The sequence below is a fragment of the Syngnathus typhle genome, linkage group LG9, assembly GCF_033458585.1.
Source record: "Syngnathus typhle isolate RoL2023-S1 ecotype Sweden linkage group LG9, RoL_Styp_1.0, whole genome shotgun sequence".
Taxonomy (NCBI): domain Eukaryota; kingdom Metazoa; phylum Chordata; class Actinopteri; order Syngnathiformes; family Syngnathidae; genus Syngnathus; species Syngnathus typhle.
This window is the reverse complement of record NC_083746.1, coordinates 11,880,492-11,901,870: the sequence shown is the minus strand read 5'-3', so window position 1 is coordinate 11,901,870 and position 21,379 is coordinate 11,880,492. Positions and strand designations below refer to the sequence as shown.

The 21,379-nt window shown below is 44.7% G+C and overlaps 1 protein-coding gene across 1 annotated transcript in view; it reads left to right on the top strand.

Annotated features, from left to right (window-relative positions):
• Positions 1–400: 400 nt before the first annotated feature.
• LOC133159416 (uncharacterized) overlaps positions 401–21,379 on the top strand; it is a gene marked incomplete at its 3' end in the record, with an annotated part of 42,197 nt that continues 21,218 nt past the window's right edge. The window contains exon 1 of the mRNA XM_061286380.1: positions 401–524. Within this exon, the coding sequence (XP_061142364.1) occupies positions 401–524 (124 nt within the window). The remainder of the gene's footprint in view (positions 525–21,379) is intronic.

Genomic DNA, 21,379 nt, shown 5'->3' with positions numbered 1-21,379 from the left:
TCGTTTGCTACTTTATGTTACTTTGGTATAATCATGCAACAGCATCTATTTAAATACACACTGTTTTACTATGTTGATAAATAGTCTGAAAAGATTGTGAAAACACAAAGCCAGTTGTGTCCTAAATTTTTACCCATTACTGTCCCTGATGAACAGACCAAGATGTATTGCATGGTTTCCCCACACCGGTAGGATCGGTAGTAACTGTTGCATCTGCGTTGGCGTTATAGACAATCCTCTAATAATATCTAATAAATATCCCACCAGCCGACAGAGGTGCTAACAAAGATTTTCAACCCCTCACTCCAACTCGTGTCTGCCCCTACCTGCCTAAAGAGTGCCTGCATCCTCCCCACACCCAAGACCTTCACAGTGACAGGTCGGCCTAACTCTGATAGTCATGAAGTGCTTTGAGAAACTGATCATGGCCCAGATCAAAAACGCCATCGATATCATTGTGGACCCTCACTGGTACTTGAGGAACCACTCCACTTATGATGTCACCTCATTACGTGGTGCACCCAGTTGGTATTTGCCTTACTCTTTTGGGCGTGTTGTTTTAATATTCTACCTGATGAATAACCTTGGTATAAGAAGGCGTGCTGTTTATATATTCATGATTTATTGTCCAATATCTAAAAGAAAGAAACCTATTTTTTATGAAGATAAGTGAGGCTAGAATGTTGTTGTTTTTGCCACTATTAATAAATTAATCAATCAATTGGGCCCTAGGTTTAGTTACTCCTCAACCTCCTTTTGCGATGATACTAACTGATGTTACGAAGGCAAGGATTATTATTTTGGGCTCAGTGCACATAAGAAATTTCGATATCATAAAAGGTTGTTATGATCAATATACCCCACACAACTCTTAAAAAAAGAAATCAAGCTTTTTTAACAGTTTCATTAGTTTTATTTGTTTCATTGATTAACAGTTATTTCAAGTACCTTTATAGCTTATCTTACTACTTCCGAATCATCACTTTGGACTTCCTATCTGTCGATTACAGGTCAGCAGATAAAACAGTTTTCCCAAAATGTCAATCAAATGATAATTTTTGCTAAATTTAAAGCTATTGCGCCCTTCTGTGACACATTGCACTGCATCATCTCAAAACACAATTTTACATTGTTCTGTTATCCTGCTGAAATTGACGAACATGTGACTGGCACAGGGAGATTTTTACGAGCAAATATCGATTGAGATTTGTCGGAAAGACAAAAGCTTCCATACATTTACAACACCGCTTTCCTGTTCAAGATCGTGGTGGGTGCAGGAGCCTATCCCAGCTGACATCTAGCAGACTACATTCTGAAGCGGTCACCACCCAGGTGTAGGGCACATATAGAGACAAACAACCATTCACACACACACCCATACCTTCACTGAGTGCGATGCCCGCGCACAAATCAGCGATTCAAGACAAAAACATATACACCCCCCCCCCAAAAAAAAAAAAAGTTTTATATATATATATATATATATATATATATATATATATATATATATATATATATATATATATATATATACGTACAGTGCCTTGCGAAAGTATTCGGCCCCCTTGAACCATTCAACATTTCGCGACATTTCAGGCTTCAAACATAAAGATATAAAAGTTTAATTTATTGGCAAGAATCAACAACAAGTGGGACACAATCGTGAAGTGGAACAAAATTTATTGGATAATTTAAACTTTTTTAACAAATAAAAAACTGAAAAGTGGGGCGTGCAATATTATATATATGTATATATATATATATATATGTATATATATATATATAGACTTCTGAAGGTAGTCCATACAGAGGGGGTCTCACTCCCAGAAGGAACAATAACAGACATTGAGGACAGCTACAAGTACCTTGGTATCCAACAAGCAAATGGCAACCTCGATGAAGCCACAAGGAGAGGAGCCACAGCCAAATACCTACAACGAGTAAGGCAAGTCCTCAGAAGTCAGCTAAATGGCAAGAACAAGATCCGGGCAATAAACAGCTACGCCCTGCCAGTCATCAGATACCCTGCAGGAATAATAAGATGGCCAAAGGAAGAGACGCAGACCACAGATGTCAAGACACGGAAGCTCCTAACCATGCACGGAGGGTTCCACCCTAAGTCCAGCACCCTGAGACTGTACACTAGCCGTAAAGAAGGAGGCCGAGGACTACTGAGTGTGAGAGCCACTGTTCGGGATGAAACAGCCAAGATCCATGAGTACATCAAGGAAAAGGCCCGAACGGATGACGTGCTCAGTGAATGTCTCAGACAATGGCAAACAGAGGAAGAGTGGCTAGAGACACCATCATGGGAGGACAAACCCCTACATGGGATGTACCATCGGCAGATAAGCGAAGTGGCTGACATCAAGAAATCCTACCAATGGCTGGAAAAAGCTGGACTGAAGGACAGCACAGAGGCACTCATCATGGCTGCACAGGAACAGGCTCTGAACACCAGAGCAATAGAGGCCAAGATCTACCACACCAGACAAGACCCAAGGTGTAGGCTGTGCAAAGAGGCCCCTGAGACAGTCCAGCACATAACAGCAGGGTGTAAGATGCTAGCAGGGAAAGCATACATGGAACGTCACAACCAAGTGGCTGGCTTAGTGTACAGGAACATCTGTGCAGAGTATGGACTGGAAGCCCCAAGGTCAAAGTGGGAAGCACCCCCTAAGGTGGCAGAGAACGGGCGAGCCAAGATCCTGTGGGACTTCCAGATCCAGACTGACAAGATGGTGATGGCGAACCAACCGGACATTGTGGTGGTGGACAAACAGCAGAAGAAGGCCGTTGTAGTGGATGTAGCAATACCAAGCGATGGCAACATCAGGAAAAAAGAACTTGAGAAGCTAGAGAAATACCAGGGCCTCAAAGAAGAGCTTGAGAAGGCCTGGAAAGTGAAGGCCTCGGTGGTGCCCGTGGTCATTGGGGCACTTGGGGCAGTGACCCCCAAACTGGAGGAGTGGCTACAGCAGATTCCAGGAACAACATCAGACATCTCAGTCCAGAAGAGTGCAGTGCTAGGAACAGCCAAAATACTGCGCAGAACCCTCAAGCTCCCAGGCCTCTGGTAGAGGACCCGAGCTTGGAGTGGAAAAACCACCCGCGGAGGGTGAGAGGGGAATTTTTTTATATATATATATATATATATACCGGTTTTTTTCGTGTATAATGCGCCCCCATGTATAATACACACCCTAAAAATGGCATGCTGATGCTGGAAAAAAGCCTGTACCCATGTATAATACGCACAGAATTTAAAAAAAAAAATTTTTAATTTATTTTTATTTTTTTTTAAGTCCCAATGATCGTCACACACGCAGGGAGGCAATGGGTCCCATTTTTATAGTCTTTGGTATGGTCTTAACTAGGCTGGATGTAATTTTTTTTGTTGGCGTTGATTTCTCCGACTGCCCATAAACGCACCACCGTGCTCCGTGCGCGCATGTGAAAAAGACGTGCGGACGTGAAAAAGGCGGCTCTGTATGGGAGAGACGTTGAAGAGGAATAAAAACACCCTTGGAAACCAAAACTTGCCCCTTGTCGTGACTCGGAGCCGCAACAAATGTTTTGGATTTGTGTAGGGTACATTGTGACAGACAGCAAACGAGCAGGTGATCGAGCAAGCCTTGTTTGATACGAGAGCATTGCGGTCGTATGGAGCATGTTTGAAGTGAACAGCAGAGACGAAAGGAACAAGGCAAAGTGTTGTGAAATAAAATATTACCTGTAATACGCATTTTGTTATTTGCTGATTGAAACTGCTAATTAAACTGTTAATTGAAACTAATAGGACGAAAACAACTCTCGCTCTTTATATAGCTGACGTGTCTTGCGCATCCGTTCTGCGCATCTGTAATGGCGGCCTCCGTATGACGTCCGGTCCGCGATGGAGATTAAAAAACAAACAATATTTGACAATAACACACCATCAAGGATTGCACCATCGCATCAAACGATGTGTCGTGAATTATGAATTTTACTGACTAAGTGTGTTGGGCAGGATGGCTGAATGCGATGCGCGATTGACAACAAACAAGAAGAAAGGTGATTTCAAGTTTTATTTCGGGGGAGATTTGTCATGCCTCGTCCCCAGTTTTGCTATGTGTCTAGGTTGCCATAGTTTCTGTTCGCGTCGCCCCTCTCTTCCTGTGTCACCTCAATCGATGTAACGTGTGTTGTATTTAAGTCCTGTCTGCCCCTCGCTCACCGTCGGATCATTGCATGTGTTACTGTCATGATTTCTGTTCCTGTCTTTGGTAATGTCACCCTGTCTTTTTGTTCCACGACTTTGTCGGTCAGTCCTGTTGTTGGTTTTGTTGTACCATGACTTTCTTTAAAAAAAGTACCCATGTATAATGCGCACCCCAGATTTTAGGACAATAAATTAGTTAAATTTTGCGCACTATACACGGAAAAAAACGGTATATTCTTGAACAAATCGGTATTTGAATAAAAAGTTCGAGAATTTTTTGCTTCGGATGTCGGACGAAATTCGATTGTCGAACCTCGTGAGATGAGCCGAGAGGACCCGCATGCCAACTGACTCCGTTCGTTATTACGTTCTCGTTACTTGAGGATTACATAAACTCTAATCATGCCTCCAAAGGAAGCAAGTGCAGTAAAGCCATCCTAAAACACAAAGACGCTCCTAAAGCAATGCGACACTGAGCGCCCGGTGCGCTGCGGTTGCGCGATCGGACCAAATTAAGCTCCCTGCGCACTGCGGTCAACTTAAATTTTGGAAAGTACATTAGGAATTTATAAATATTTCAACGATGGCCCTGTCACAATAATACGACCAGCATGGTGCAGTTGCGCGGTCGGCGACGCGCTATGGTTGCGCGTTCGGCGGTGCGCGTTCGGCGGTGCGCTGCAGTTGCGCGATTGGACAAAAATGCGCAAATGAAAAAATGCTTAAAAAAGGCGGGGTTTTTGGCTTGGAACGGATTAATTTTCTTTCCATTATTTGTAATGGGAAAATATGATTCGGAATTCAAACGATTCACTCCTCGAACAGCCTTCTGGAACGGATTGTGTTTGAAAACCGAGGCTCCACTGTATATATATATATATATATATATAATATATATATAATATATATAATATATATATACCGTATTTTTCGGACTATAGGGCACGCTTTTTTTCATAGTTTAGGTGGGGGTGCGACTTATACTCAGGAGCGATTTATATGTGTAATTATTCACAAATTTTTACTTGATCATGAACACATTACTTACTAGTATAGTTGATCACTTCACGTGTTATTTTCACTTTGAAACGCACGAGGGCGCACTATGGCTGTGGAATAATTGGAGCCTCACTGACAATGAGTTCCATTCACTAACTTCAGGAGTCAGGAGATTTAATGATTTGGAGTGACACAGATGGTTCAATAAAGTTGTTGTTTATGTTATAGTTATTTGATATATAGTTTATTTAGAGTAGCAACGGCTATGTTGTTAGACTTCAGTAGTTTCCGATTGTCCAGCAAGGCCTTGAAGGCAGCAGGGGGTTGGGGGACGAGAAAAGCGATCCAGTGCGCTTGCTTGGACCACACACACATATTTGAGCTCTTATTTAGTGAAATAAAGAGCCGGTTACCAAACCCACGTCTTGCCTGGTACTTTGGTAACGCTACAATATAGTTACGTATATACATAGATCTATGGAATAATTGGAGCTGCAACTAACGATGAGTCTGACGTCAGCAGCACATGGAGTTCCGGAGTCAACAGCTTTTTTTTTTTTTTAAGTGACACAGAGAATGAAGATTTCGATGGATTTAATGATTTGAGGTGACACGGATGGTTCGATAAAATTGTTGTTTATATTATTGTTATTTGATATATAGTTTATATCTAGTTATATGGGCCTGTGGAATAATTTGAACTGCAACTGATGACGAGTCCGACGTCAGCGGCGCGCCGCACGCGCAGCGTTGTTTACACAAAGGACGAAGAATTCGATGGATTTAATGGTTTGGAGTGACACAGATAGTTTAATAAACGTGTTCTGCATGTTATAGTTATTTGAATCACTGTTAATATTACGTCAGGCCCGTTCTCAGCTCCTCGTTTGTGTTTATGTCGTATCGTTTAGCCTGTTGTTGCTGGTTCATGTCTGTTCTTGGTATTGGATTTTGTCAAATACATATCCCCCAAAATGCGACTTAAACTCCGATGCGACTTATATACGTATGTTTTTTTCCCTTTTATGGTGCATTTTATGGCTGATGCAACTTGTACTCTGGAGCGACTTTTAGTCCGTTTTATTTGTTAAATAGTTTAAATTATCCAATAAATTTTGTTCCACTTCACGATTGTGTCCCACTTGTTGATTCTTGACAAGAAATTAAACTTTTATATCTTTATGTTTGAAGCCTGAAATGTCGCGAAACGTTGAAAGGTTCAAGGGGGCCCAATACTGCACTATATATATATAGTAATCCCTCGTTTATCGCGGATAATTGGTTCCAGAAACGACCCGCGATAAGTGAAATCCGCGAAGTACAGTCACCCTCTCATCTGTATTTTTTTTTTTGTGTGTCAATAAATATGAAACCATTTAAGTGCATATTTTATTATTAGAACATTAAATAATTGTTTCAAACATGTAAATAATACATTAATACTATAAATAACATCCAGAAATTTTTGTATATATATTGAAAATATAAAGTCAAAGTCAGTCAGCTTTATTGTCAATCCCTTCATATGTCAAGACACACAAAGAAATCTTCTATCTCACGGTGACGAGACATAGTACACGATAAACATACAAGTAGACGACACAAAATAAAAACAAGAAGGCACAAACAATAAATAATAAATAATAAATATTATGAGTGATGAATAAATAATAAACAAATAACCCAATAAATAAGAGGAGCAAAACTGAGCCAGTGTGCATACACCATACAGTAAGCATAGCGCAAAGTACAGGACGCTACGCAGAAAGGGGGAGCGAGTTCAGGATCCTAACAGCCTGGAGTATGAAGCTGTTGGTGAGTCTGGTGGTGCGAGAGTGCAGGCTCCTGTACCTCTTCCCAGAGGGCAGAAGATCAAACAAAGAGTGAGCGGGGTGACTCACATCACCACAATCGTGGTCACCTTGCGGGTGAGATGGGAGGTGTAAATGTCCTTCAAGGAGGGGATTGAAGCACCAATAATCTTACCAGCCGTGGTCACTATGCGCTGCAGGGCCTTCAAGTTGTAGTCAGTGCAGCTGCCACCCCAAACAGCAATATAGCTGGAGAGGACGCTCTCAATGGTGCCGCGGTAAAATGTAGTCATGACGGCCGGAGGAGCGCTCGCTCGCCTGAGTTTCCGCAGGAAGTACAGGCGTCGCTGGGCCTTCTTCGCCAGTGATGCGGTGTTGGTGGACCAGGAGAGATCCTCACTGCTGCGCACCCCCAGAAACCTGGCGCTGCTCACTCTCTCCACCACAGCACCGTCGAAGGTCAGCGGCAGGTGTTGGGTGTGACCCTTCCGGAAGTCAACAACAATCTCCTTGGTCTTGTCGGCGTTCAGCAGGAGGTTGTTGTCCCTGCACCACGTAGTAAGAAGGTCAACCTCCAGCCTGTATTGAGTCTCACCAGAGTCGTGTCGTCAGCAAACTTCACTATGCGGTTGTCGCTGTAGGTTGCAGTGCAGTCATGCGTCAGGAGAGTGAAGAGCAGCGGACTGAGCACGCAGCCTAACCCTAACCCTGTGCTCAGCGTGATGCTGGCGGAAATTTTGTCGCCAACACGTACCACCTGTGGCCTCTGACATAGGTAGTCCAGTAGCCAGTTGCAGAGGTAGGTACTGAGGCCTAGCTTGTCAAGTTTGGGTGAGGGCCGAGTGGAGGGCAGAGCAGATGGCATCCTCAGAGGACCGTTTGGCTCGGTACGCAAACTGGAAGGGGTCAATGGTGGGGGGGAGAACGGATCGGATGTGCTCCATGACAAGCCGCTCAAAGCACTTCATGATGATGGGCGTAAGTGCCACGGGGCGGTGCAGGTTTCTTCGGCACAGGTACGATGGTGGCAGCTTTGAAACACGACGTGACGATGGCCTGCTGCAGGGAAGTGTTAAAGATGTCCGTGAAGACGCCCGTCAGCTCACCAGCGCAGTCCTTCAGCGCTCAACCCGGGATGTTGTCAGGGCCCGCCGGCTTACGGATGTTGATAGCGGCAAGCGCCCTCCTCACTCTGTCAGCGGAGAGGCACAGGGCAGCTCGTGTGAAGGGGGAGTGGCCTTCAGCGGGCAAGTGCTGTTCTGAGCGTCGAAGCGAGCAAAGAAGCGGTTAAGGTCATTGAGCAGACGGACGTCGCCTTCACAGCTCTGCGGCGCGGGCTTGTAGTCCGTGATGGTCTGAATGCCCTGCCAAAGGCTCCGTGCGTCCCTGCTGTCCTTGAAGTGCGCGGTAATTTTGCACGAGAACGCCCTCTTCGCTTCTTTGATGCCCCGGGACAGGTCGGCCCTCGCAGTCCTCAAGCCAGCCTCATCCCCCACTCTAAAGGCTTTGTCCCTGGCCCTCAGCAGCCTGAAGACAGCCCCTGTCAGCCATGGCTACCGGTTAGCCCGAGTGACGATGGATTTTGAGTGAGTCACATCATCAATGAACTTCCTGATGTAGGAGGAAACAGAGTCAGTATACTCCTCAATGTCTGTCCGATCGTCGCAAGTGGCAGCCCTCCTAAACATGTCCCAGTCAGTAAAGCCAAGGCGGTCACGAAGCGCATCAGAGGCACCCTCAGGCCACACCCGTACCCGCTTGCGAACCGGTCTGGATGTTCTCACCATTTGTCTGTATGCGGGCAAAAGCATAACAGTGATATGGTCAGGAAGTCCAAGATGGGGGAGGGGGGCAGCTTTGAAAGCTCCTTTATGCGAAGAGTAGACCCGGTCCAGGAAGCTGTCGCCATGCGTAGGAAAATTAACATGCTGGTGAAGCCTCGGAAAAACAGACTTCAGGTTAGCATTAAAATCCCCAGCGAAGATGGTGAAACCGTCAGGGTGCGCTGTCTGTTGTTTACTGACAGCCTGGTACAGTTCACTAAGAGCCGCGATCCTGTCGCCTTCGATGTTGGAAGGCGGGATGTAAACCGCGACCAGCAGAATCGCGGTAAATTCCCTCGGCAGGTAAAAAGGACGGCACTTAATGATCACAAACTCCGCCAGTGGCGAGCAGTGCTTGCATACCACTACAGAGTCCCGGCACCATTTGTCACGGATGTAGACCCATATTCCACCTCCACGAAATCTTCCCCCTTGTACAATGGCCCGGTCCGCCCGATAGCACGCTAGCCGCTCCAGACGTACAGTCTGGAATGTTGACGGTCAACATTTAAATAAATATATAAATATAAATATTATACGTGTGTGCGTGTAACATGTTAACAAGAAGTACTGGGCAGGCTATCGAGTTAGCGGAAAGATGCTAATTCACGATCGTGCTAACACGCGCAAACGGACTTCTAAAGGAATTTAAACAAACATTTGGAGCAATACTACATTGTCCTAAAGGTTAGACACATGTGATCGTTCATTTCTCTTGTTAGGAGACCCACTTATATTGTCAACGACTCCTGTACCACTGTAACCGACATATCTGCTCGAACGTAAAAGGAAGTGGTATCGCCTGAAAACGGCCTTCAAAATAAATCACCCTATCTCAAATAAAAGCACGGCTGAATAACATAAATAACGTGGGGAATTCTTAACACATACTGTTTTTAGAACAACTTTTATTACTATAATTTTTTTATAACACGGTATAAGTCTACATACTGTAAATATGTTTTTGAAACTATTTTATTATCATAACAATTTTTCTATAACAAGGTACAGCACTGTAAATACGTATGTTTTTAGAACTCTTATTATTATAACAGTTTTTTCATAAAAAGGCACAAGTGTACGCACTGCAATTGTGTGGGCACTCCTTGCCTTCTGCTGCCGTGTGGGCAAGTTTTGTGCCATAATTCCTCAGTTTAGAAATTTTATTTTGATTCTTAATTTTTTTTCAATTTGGAAAAAAAAATCAGTGATGTAGTGAAACTGCGATAAATGAACCGCACTGTAACAAGGGCTGCCCCCCCAGACCCCCGGTCGGACCCCCAGCCCCTTGGCTACTTTTCAGAGTTTTTTCACATTTGCCATTCTCATCCCTGTGTACTGTAGTAATAGCAGTTGTTGTAGTAGGCTAATATTTGCATATTTTGGAATAATGGGCATAGTATAGTAAAAGTAACAGTTGTGGTTTTTATATGACACTTATATTTTATCCAAATCTCTGAATTGCCTTTTGCATCTCCGTTTCAGTGTTCTCAAAACTGCAGCTCATTGATCGTTTACCTCAATGGGTTGTAAGTACTTAAGTGAGTTGTGGCGATCATAAGCATCAATTTTGACATTTCACAAGTTGTCATAATGTCTTCATGTCAGGATCTCTCCTGGTCCACCAACACCGCATCACTGGCAAAGAAAGCCCAGCGCCGCCTGTACTTCCTGCGGAAACTCAGGCGAGCGAGCGCTCCTCCGGCCGTCATGACTGCATTTTACCATTGAGAGCGTCCTCTCCAGCTGTATTGCTGTTTGGGGTGGCGGCTGCACTGACTACAACTTGAAGGCCCTGCAGCGCATAGTGAACACTGCTGGTAAGATTGCTGGTGCTTCGCTCCCCTCCTTGAAGGACATTTACACCTCCCATCTCACCCGCAAGGCGACCACGATTGTGAGTGATGCGAGTCACCCCGCTCACTCTTTGTTCGAGCTTCTGCCCTCTGGGAAGAGGTACAGAAGCCTGCGCTCCCGCACCTCCAGGCTCTCAAACAGCTTCATACTCCAGGCTGTTAGGACCCTGAACTCGCTCCCCCGTTCTGCGTAGCGTCCTGTACTTTTACTGTCTGAACTGTCTGAATGCACACTGGCTCTTATTATTTATTATTTGTTATTACTCTTATTTATTGTTTGTGCCTTTTTGTTTATGATGTTTTTTACTTTTGCGCTATGCTTGCTGGCCCCGTTATTTATTGTGTTATCTGTTTATTTATTATTTATTCATCACTCTTACTATTGATTGTTTGAATTTTTGCCTTCTTGTTTTTATATTGTGTCGCGTACATGTATGTCTATCGTGTTATGTGTCTCGTCACCGTGGGATAGAGAAAAACGTAATTTCGGTCTCTTTGTGTGTTGTGACATGTGGAGAGATTGACAATAAAGCTGACTTTGACTTTGACTTTGATACATGTTCACTTTAAATCAGTTTCTTTATTTGGAAGTTATTTTTAGTATTTAGTAACATTAGTTCTGTAATTAGGATTGCTTTTATTTTGTTACTACGATTAACTTTTTACTGTAATTTAACGTGACTTTAATTAAACATTAAATGTTGTGCTTGGGATGGGAAGAGATGAGGTGAGGGAGTGGGGACTCTCCAAATAATAATGTTGGCTACCACTCAGAACAGTGTAAATGTACCTGATTTTGATCAATGATCAATAAAGCATCCTCCTCCTCGTCACACTGTTTGCCTGATAATTAGGTGTAGAAAAAGGACAGATGGTTAAAAACATGTCACAATAATATAAAAACATTTGCCAGCACAGCCAAAAGCTTGTTTTGTACTTTATTTTTATGGAATTAAATCAACCCATTAGAATTTATTTAATCCATTCATTTTATTCCATTCTTTACATTTGATCAGTGTAATAATTCCTTAAGGCACATATTTGTAAAGGGTGCGTTTTTGTTTTTTTCCCCTTCTGCATTTGTTTATCACTATAACAGCAAGCAAAGGCAGATTTTTGTGCAAAAATAATGGTAATATATAGTAACATTTTCACACCTATCATTATCCAATATATTACTATTTGGCTCAGTTACAGATAGCAATAAGTAAGTACCAACAAGCCATTTTTCATTTCATTGTTAAAGCTAAACAAGCTGAAATGAACATTGTCATCCCCTAGCTTTATGGAGGCAGACAGTGCATGTAAACTGTGTGAAAAGTGCCCCCACAAAAATGGCATGCATGTGTAAATGTTCTAAGTGAGAGCACCACCTACCTAAAGATTCTCTTTATATTCTTGTTATTGTTAGAGGAGGACAGGACTACCACCAGCGTTTCAAGTGTTCAACATAAATATATTAGTGGCAGGGGGAAGGGAGTGGGGAGCATGGATGCTGCATGCTGCAACATATCCCTCCCGGGCAACAGCAACTGATGCTATTTAAAGGTGAAGGGCCCTTGTTTGTGCAGCTAATCCACTAATATAAGTGATTTTCTCAGTTAGTGAGGCAATCGTGTGTCTGTGTGTGGGGGGGGGGGGCTGACTATATGGCATATAGGTGCTTGTAATAAGGTGCTTCTCATAACCCGTGGTGATAGGAATGGTAATGACAAATAAGGTTGACAATTTCCCTCCTTCATTTACAGACTCCCTGACTTTGAATGTGTGTTTTACAATGTCCTGTAATTCACTCTCATGCAAGCTTGCCATTTGTGAGACCATTTAGACCAGACTGTCAAGGTCCACTCCTCTGAACAGCACATGGTCACATCTTGAAAAAACTTGGCACGAATGATAACATGTTCAGACACCCGTGACACTCAAGGAGAATGTGCTTAAAGTTCCTTGGCCCAATTCACCAGTAGCTTCTTCTTTAGTGTCATGGTTTACGATTGCCCAAGACAATGTCTGGACCCGTCTCCTGTTGTCATGCCATGCTCAAAGTTCTCAATGGTTGTGAAGACATTATTAAAGCAGAAAGGGAATTCATTAATCTCCATACTGTACATACATCTTATTTAAATGGTAACTACCAGAGGTTTTCATTTATTGTCAGATCTAACAGTTGATAACAGAAATGCATTTCATGGGTGTCAGTTGCTGTATGGCCTTGGTCTATGGAACCAAAAGGACACAGTAAAAGACCTGCAGTGGACAAAATGTTAAATGGCGTATTGTTGATCCTAGTCTGCTTCCTCATGAATGTTGAGGTTCCCTTGAGTAAGTCAAGGTGCAGGATGCTTTGCATGCACCTTTCATGATGTCTCTCCTTGCACACTTGCATAGTATGTATGACCAGGATCTCTGTGTCCGTCCATCTAACCATCATCTACAGCTTATCCAGGGTCAGGTCACGGAGGCAACAGCTTCAGCGGGGAAGCCCAAACGTCTCTCTGCCCAGTTGCTCCTTCCAGCTCTTCCGGAGTGATCCCAAGGCGTTTCCAGGCCAATTGGGACACAGTCTCTTCAGCGTGACCTGGGTCGTCCCCAAGGTCTATTGCTGGTGCAACATACCCAGGACACCTCACCGGGGAGGCGTCCAGGAGACATCCTAATCAGATGCCCAAGCTACCTCATCTGGCTCCTCCAAACGTGGAGGAGCAGCTGCTCGACTCTGTCCTTCCCGCATGACTTTTCATCCTCTATGTGGATATTAAATTAAATCAAAGTAAATTTAATTAGTTCCAGTTCTTTCAAATGTAATAAAGCAAGAGAAATTCAACATTACTTCTACTATCAGTGCTGAGCTTAGAAAAGTGTGAAGACAAGGTCATGATATTTTATCAGATAGAATAAATAGAAAAATAGACACGCACGCACAGACACGCACGCACATGCATGCACGCACACACACACACACACACACACACACACACACACACACACGCACACACGTACGTCCAACACACACACACACACACACACACACACACACACACACACACACACACACACACGCACACGTGAACAAACACCGCAATGTTAATGTAAAAAATATAAGATATGTGACTACTTTCAGTAAATTGTGTTCAAGTGTGGGCTGTTTGCCTTGGTGGTACAGCTGACTAGTACTGGTCTTTTCAGAGCCCACTCTGCTTTGGCTTAGTTTAAACTTGGCCACATTTCTCTTTGTACGTGGTCTTGAGGCAAACTCTAACTCAACTCAAGCAATGTTGTCTTGGCAACAAGTGTGTACTCACTTGGACACCAAACCAACCATGACTTTGTTATGTAATACACTTATTGCTTGAAAAGTACATACGGTGTGCGTCTTCTTGCTGCTGCAGGATGCTGAATAGTTCCGTTGCAGTTTGTACATCTGTGTTTGTGTGTGGTCATCTGGACATAAAGAACAGCTCCATTGTCTCCATTCAAAGGTGAGGGGCACGGGGGACCTGAAAAGCACCTCTCATCCAAACCCACGGCTACACTTGACATGCAGGGGACAATTCCCCAGGCAAAGATTGAAAAGGTGCTGGCCAGCTGAGCGGGACACTCAGAAAAGAGGAACGCGAAAGAAACAGAGAGAGAGGGAGGCCGGAGCGTTAGGGAGGAAGGGTAAACAGAGAGGGTACGACTGGGATATATAGAGAAGGTGGCACTGGAGAGTGATTATAACTCATATGCAAATAATTGGGGAAAAACATACAGCGTTTGTTCTTTGGACATTAAAGCAATATTTTGGAGTTGAAAGGTAAAATATTTAGTTCAAAGGATGTGTTCAAATTTGAGACTTGAGGAGGTAAGCGGGGCCGTTAGAAGGGCCTGGGATCTTTAAAAGTACATCTCCGAGAGCCCAGGGCATGCTATGAGAGGAATACCAAGCTTTGGAAACAATGAGGAGAGGGCCGAGTCACCCTTGCCTAACAGCTTTTCACCACACTGGCCACTCAAATGGCAATTCCAAACAGTGCAAAGCCTGCATGTCAAAAAAGCGATTTAGACAGAGATACAATTACATCAATATTTGTATAAAATGTTTTTTTCTGAACTTTTGTCTTTTTGTCTTACTATAACAAAAGAGTTCAAATCAAAAATGAGCATTGATATTACACTATTATACTACACACACGCGAGAATCAAATTTATCACTATAATTTTGTCATAAATGGTGTTTTAGCCAAACATTTTGTAAGAACATCAACAAGATTTCCTTCATAAAACAAAGGAGGTAAAGTGGTCAATAAGCATACAAGTTAATAACTCAATTGAAAACACATTACCTTCTTCACTGAGATATTTATAGAATCATTTTTTCAGTTGTTTTTATTTGCGCTTGAATAGTCAACGTCATTGTTAAGGAAAAACAAAGTACCGTATTTTCCGGCCTATAAGGCGCACCGGACTATAAGGCGCACCTTCAATGAATGGCCCATTTTAAAACTTTATCCTTATATAAGGCGCACCGGACTATAAGGCGCACCATTAATGCATCATGTCAGATTTTTAATCCAAATCAAATCATTCTCCATTTTATCTTTTTTATTTCAACTTCAGACGGAAACAAATTACTTTATAATCATAAAATAATGATCCATAGTCTTTTTAAGTCATGATTCATAGTCTTCAGCCACTTATGATTGATTTCATGACACAATGCTTTGGGCCAGTTTAAATTTAGGAATTTGGTCCATATATAAGGCGCACTGGGCTATAAGGCGCACTGTTGGTTTTTGAGAAAAATTTAGGTTTTTAGGTGCGCCTTATAGGGCGGAAAATACGGTAATCGTTTAGCGTTACTCTCGCTCAGGTTGAAAGAAGAAAACAAATAATAATTCCTGACCAATGTTAAGTAAATGTCAGTTATTTCTTATTTTCATCTGATTCTATAATTTTTTGATTACACAGTAAATGTCATATTATTAAAGAGTGCAATTAAAATAGGAACAATCAGGTGATTTGAATTATGAGTAGTTGCACTCAAATCATTTGATGAAATGACAGACTCAACAGTGCTGCTTCTTTTTATTCCAAACATTTGTCAAAGATAATACAAAGTAACTGTGGACATTTACAAATTTCTTCAGTCAAGTGCTGTATATACTACAACTTCACTTTGTGTTTGCGCATGCATGTTTGTATGAGTAAATGTCTTTTGTAACAGATATGACTGTTTCGTATCATTGACACTGTATTCCAGTTCTCTGGGATGGCCTGTGAATGAAGAACATGGTCAACAAAACTGTCCATGTGAAAAGGGTGCAACAAACGATGTTAATACGTGTTTTAGTTCATTCTCCTATTTATGTGAGCAGCTCAACTGTGAATAGTTCTTGCCCCCAGCATCTATCTCTGGCTTGTTTGTTCGGCATTTTCTTACTACTTAACACCATTCAATTCTTATTTTTTCATCTCAAACTAAAGATACAATTCACTCAAATCTAATAAATCTTATGTTGCTTTAAAGTGACTTTGGAGGCAAGCACTGTCACAGTGCCATTTCCAAGTGCTAATATTTATGCGCACACAGCCCTCTTCCTTTCAGCTTTAGTATTGTTTTTTGATTTGTGGTTAACTCCTCAGAGCGTCTGTCATGATCCAAGGCTTGTACAGCCTGTTGTGAATGACTGTAATGTCTAACATTAAGCTGGTGAGTTATCACTGCAATAACAAAAAGTGTGTATTGTCAGTCAAGCCCTTTGATCTTGACACTTTTAGAAAACAGGCTTCTTGGATGTTGACAATGAAGCCATTTGACAGGCCTTTTTAAGGCTGTGGAGAAAAGAAGATTATTCCTCTTTGTGGACATGACCCCATTCATCTCTTCGAGAGGTTTGAGCCCTCTTAGAGGAATTTGGGGATGTTGAGTTCTACCCATGTTTTCGATTAAAAAGAACAAGCTTTTCGGAGGGTTAAAGCCACACAACAACACGGTTTAGAGTGATATGATAAAATGAGCTTCAGTTGAATGAGGTAAACGAATCAAACTAAAAACTAAAAGAGATTTTGCCAATCTCTAAGAAACTACATATGGTAGATTTAGGAGATTACATTTTCTATTAAACTGGCATTGTTTTTAAACATTGCTGGAGCTATCTGGTGGCAGAAAAGCAGACAAAGCAGGAATAGTGAAGCCAGAAAAAAAAAGTTTTTCTATATTTTCTATATTTGTTGCCCAGATCACAATAGTGTTCAGAAGGAGCACAAAGAACCACTCCCGTGGGTAACTGAAAATATTGGTCAACTAAAACAACAGGTCATTGCTGCACAGTGGCGGTTCTACACTGAATGGGTGAAACTACTTCCGAAAGGTTAAACATTTTTTTTTATTAGAACAGTATATGCTCCAAAATACTTTAAAAGAGCCCCTGTAATAGTAACACAATATAATAAAACACCCATCCATTTTCTATACCGCTTGTCCCCACGGGGGCCGCGGGCGTGCTGGAGTATATCCCAGCAGTCATCGGGCAGTAGGCGGGGAACACCCTGAACCGGTTGGCAGCCGATCGCAGGGCACACAGAGACGGACAACCATCTGCACTCCCACTCACATTGAGTGCTCAATTGGTCTACCAAGCATGCGAGGAAACCGGAGTGCCTGGCGAAAACACACGCGGGCACGTGGGGGGACCTGCAAAGTCCACTCAGGGAGGGTCGGATGTGGAATCGAACCCGCACCCGCCTAACTGTGAGGCGGACGTGCTAACTAGCGCCCCACCAAGCGCCCATAACAGAACATACCCCCATGAACATAGTGAACACGGCTGGTAAGATTATTGGTGCTTCGCTCCCCTCCTTGAAGGACATTTACACCTCCCATCTCACCCGCAAGGCGACCACGATTGTGAGTGATGTGAGTCACCCCGCTCACTCTTTGTTCGAGCTTCTGCCCTCTGGGAAGAGGTACAGAAGCCTGCGCTCCCGCACCACCAGACTCTCAAACAGCTTCATACTCCAGGCTGTTAGGATCCTGAACTCGCTTCCCCGTTCTGCGTAGCGTCCTGTACTTTTACTGCCTGTATGCACACTGGCTCTTATTTGTTGTGTTATCTGTTTATTTATTATTTATTATTACTCTTATTATTTATTGTTTGTGCCTTCTTGTTTTTTATATTGCGTCGTTTAGACTTGTATGTCTATCGTGTAATATGTCTTGTCACCGTGGGCTGGAGAAAACGTAATTTCGATCTCTTTGTGTGTCTCGGCATGTGAAGACGTTGGCAATAAAGCAGACTTTGACTTTGACTTTGAATTATAAATTTAAATAAACATGCCTTTACATCCTAAATGTCATAAATATCATAATAATGTAAGGAATAATTCAATAAATAACAATACTCATTTTTTGTCATAATCCCTTATGACGAAAAAGATATATGGACTCATATTTCCCTCACCCGGACGCAGGTCACCGGGGCGCCCCTCTGGAGCCAGGCCTGGGGTGGGGCTCAAAGGCGAGCGTCTGGTGGCCGGGCCTTCGCCCAAACGTGGGTACCCCTTTCCATGAGCTCACCACCTGTGGGAGAGGCCAAAGGGGTCGGATCCATTGTGAGCTGGGCGGTGGCCAAAGACAGGGACCTTGGCGGTCCAATCCCTGGCTGCAGAAGCTGGCTCTTGGGACATGGAATGTCACCTCTCTGGCTGGAAAGGAACCCGAGCTGGTGTGCGAGGCAGAAAAGTTCCGACTAGATATAGTCGGACTTGCCTCCACACACAGTTTGGGTTCCGGTACAAGCCTTCTCGAGAGGGGCTGGACTCTCTTCCGCTCTGGAGTTGAGAGGCATCGAGCAGGTGTGGGTACACTTATTGCCCCCCAGCTGGGCGCCTGCACATTGGGGTTCACCCCAGTGATCGAGAGGGTTGCCTCCCTCCGCCTTCGGGTGGGGGGACGGGTACTGCCTGTTGTTTGTGTCTATTAACCAAACGGCAGCTCAGAGTACCGACCCTTCTTGGAGTCCCTGGAGGAATAGCTGAAGGGTGCTTCTTCTGGGGACTCCATTGTTCTACTGGGTGATTTCAATGCTCACGTGGGCAATAACAGTGAGACCTGGAAGGGCATGATTGGGAGGAACGAGCCCCCCGCGATCTGAACCCGAGCGGTGTTCTATTATTGGACTTCTGTGCTCGACACGGATTGTCAATACGTAATGAACACCATGTTCAAGCATGTGTGCACTTGGCACCAGGACACCCTAGGCCACAGTTCGATGATCGATTTTGTAGTCGTGTCATCAGATTTGCGGCCGCATGTTTTGGACACTCGGGCGAAGAGAGGGGCGGAGCTGTCAACTGATCACCACCTGGCGGTGGGTTGGCTCCGATGGTGGGGGAAGATGTGGGTTCAACCTGGTAGACCCAAACGCTCTGCTCTGGGAACGTCTGGCAGAATCCCCTGTCAGGAAAAGCTTCAACTCCCACCTCCGGCAGAGCTTTTCCCACGTCCCGGGGGAAGCAGGGGACATTGAGTCCGAGTGGACCATGGTCCGCGCCTCCATTGCTGAGGCGGCCGACCGGAGCTGTGGCGGTAAGGTCGTTGGTGCCTGTCGTGGCGGCAATCCCCGAACCCGCTAGTGGACACCGGCGGTAAGGGATGCCATCAAGCTGAAGAAGGAGTCTTATCGGGCCGTTTTGGCCTGCAGGACTCCGGAGGCAGCTGACAGGTACCGGATGGCCAAGCGGAACTCGGCTTCGGCGGTTGCTGAGGCAAAAACCCGGGCGTGGGAGGAGTTTGGCGAGGCCATGGAGAATGACTTCCGGACGGCTTCGAGGAAATTGTGGTCCACCATCTGGCGTCTCAGGAGGGGGAAACAGTTTACCGTCAACACTGTTTACAGTGGAGATGGCGTGCTGCTGACCTCAACTCGGGACGTTGTGAGTTGGTGGGGAGAATACTTCGAAGACCTCCTCGATTCCACCGACACCCCTTCCATTGTGGAAGCAGGGCCTGGAGACTCTGAGGCGGACTCTCCAATGTCTGGGGTCAAAGTCACTGCGGTAGTTAAAAAAACTCCTCGGTGGCAAGGCCCCGAGGGTGGATGAGATCCGCCCGGAGTTCTTAAAGGCCCTGGATGTTGTGGGGCTGTCATGGCTGACATGCCTAAACAGCATTGCGCGGACATCGGGGACGGTGTCTCTGGATTGGCAGACTGGGGTGGTAGTTCCCCTCTTTAAGAAGGGGGACCGGAGGGTGTGTTCCAATTACAGGGGAATCACAGTCCTCAGCCTCCCTGGTAAGGTCTATTCAGGGGTGCTGAAGAGGAAGCTCCATCGGGAGGTAGAACCTCGGGATCAGGAGGACCAGTGTGTCTTTCGTCCTGGCCGTGGAACAGGATCTTCGAGGGGGCATGGGAGTTCACCCAACCAGTCCACATGTGTTTTGTGGACTTGGAGAAGGCGTTCGACCGTGTCCCTCGGGAGGTTCTGTGGAGGGTGCTTCGGGAGTACGGGGCGCCGAGCCAACTGATAAGGGCGGTTCGGTCCCTGTATCACTGATGCCAGAGTTTGGTCCGCATTTCCGGCAGTAAGTCGGATTCGTTCCCAGTGAGGGTTGGACTCCGCCAAGGCTGCCCTTTGTCACCGATTCTGTTCATAATTTTTATGGACAGAATGTCTAGGCTCAGCCGAGGCATTGAGGGTGTCAGGTTTGGGGACCTCAGCATCGCGTCTGCTTTTTGCAGACGACGTGGTGCTGTTGGCTTCTTCAAGCCGTGATCTCCAGCTCTCACTGGAGCGGTTCGCAGACGAGTGTGAAGCGGTCGGGATGAGGATCAGCACCTCCAAATCCGAGTCCATGGTCCTCCATCGGAAAAGGGTGGAATGCCCTCTCCTAATCGGGGATGAGATCCTGACCCAAGTGGAGGAGTTCAAGTATCTTGGGGTCTTGTTCACGAGTGAGGGGAGGATGGAGCGCGAGATCGACAGGCGGATCGGTGCAGCGTCGGCAGTAATGCGGACTTTGTACCGGTCCGCCCTGGTAAAGAGAGAGCGGACAGTGCGTAACTGCTGTGTGCTCGTGTTCACTGAGACTTGGTTGACAGTCAACATTCCGGACTCTGCTGTGCATCTGGAGCGGCTATCGTGCTATCGGGCGGACCGTGCCATTGTAAGAGGGGGAAAATCGCGAGGAGGTGGAATATGCGTCTACATCCATGACGAATTTGTGCCCTCTCTGCATCCATTCCAACCTCGTGATCCTGAAAGGGGGATCCTTCCATCTGTGGTCCCTTCTCAAGGTTTCTTATTTTCCCCCAGTAGGGGTTTTTAAGTTTTTCCTTGCCCTTTTGGGAGCTTAAGATCAGGGGATGCTTTGAGAATAACTGTCAATTTCTGTCTATGTGAAGCCCTTTGAGACTGCTTGTGATTTAGGGCTATACAAATAAACTTGACTTGACTTGACTTGACTTGACGAATGGTGCCGGGACTCTGTAGTGGTATGCAAGCACTGCTCGCCACTGGCGGAGTTTGTGATCGTTAAGTGCCGTCCTTTTTACCTCGCTTTTTTATTTATTCATTGATTTATGTTTTTTTTACCTCGTGTAGTGTACTTATTGAAGTGTCCATGAGGTGTACCTAATCACAGGCCACTTCATTAGGGAAAAAGCTTAAGTGAAAGTGAAAAGTGCCACACCCGCCCTCACCCCCACC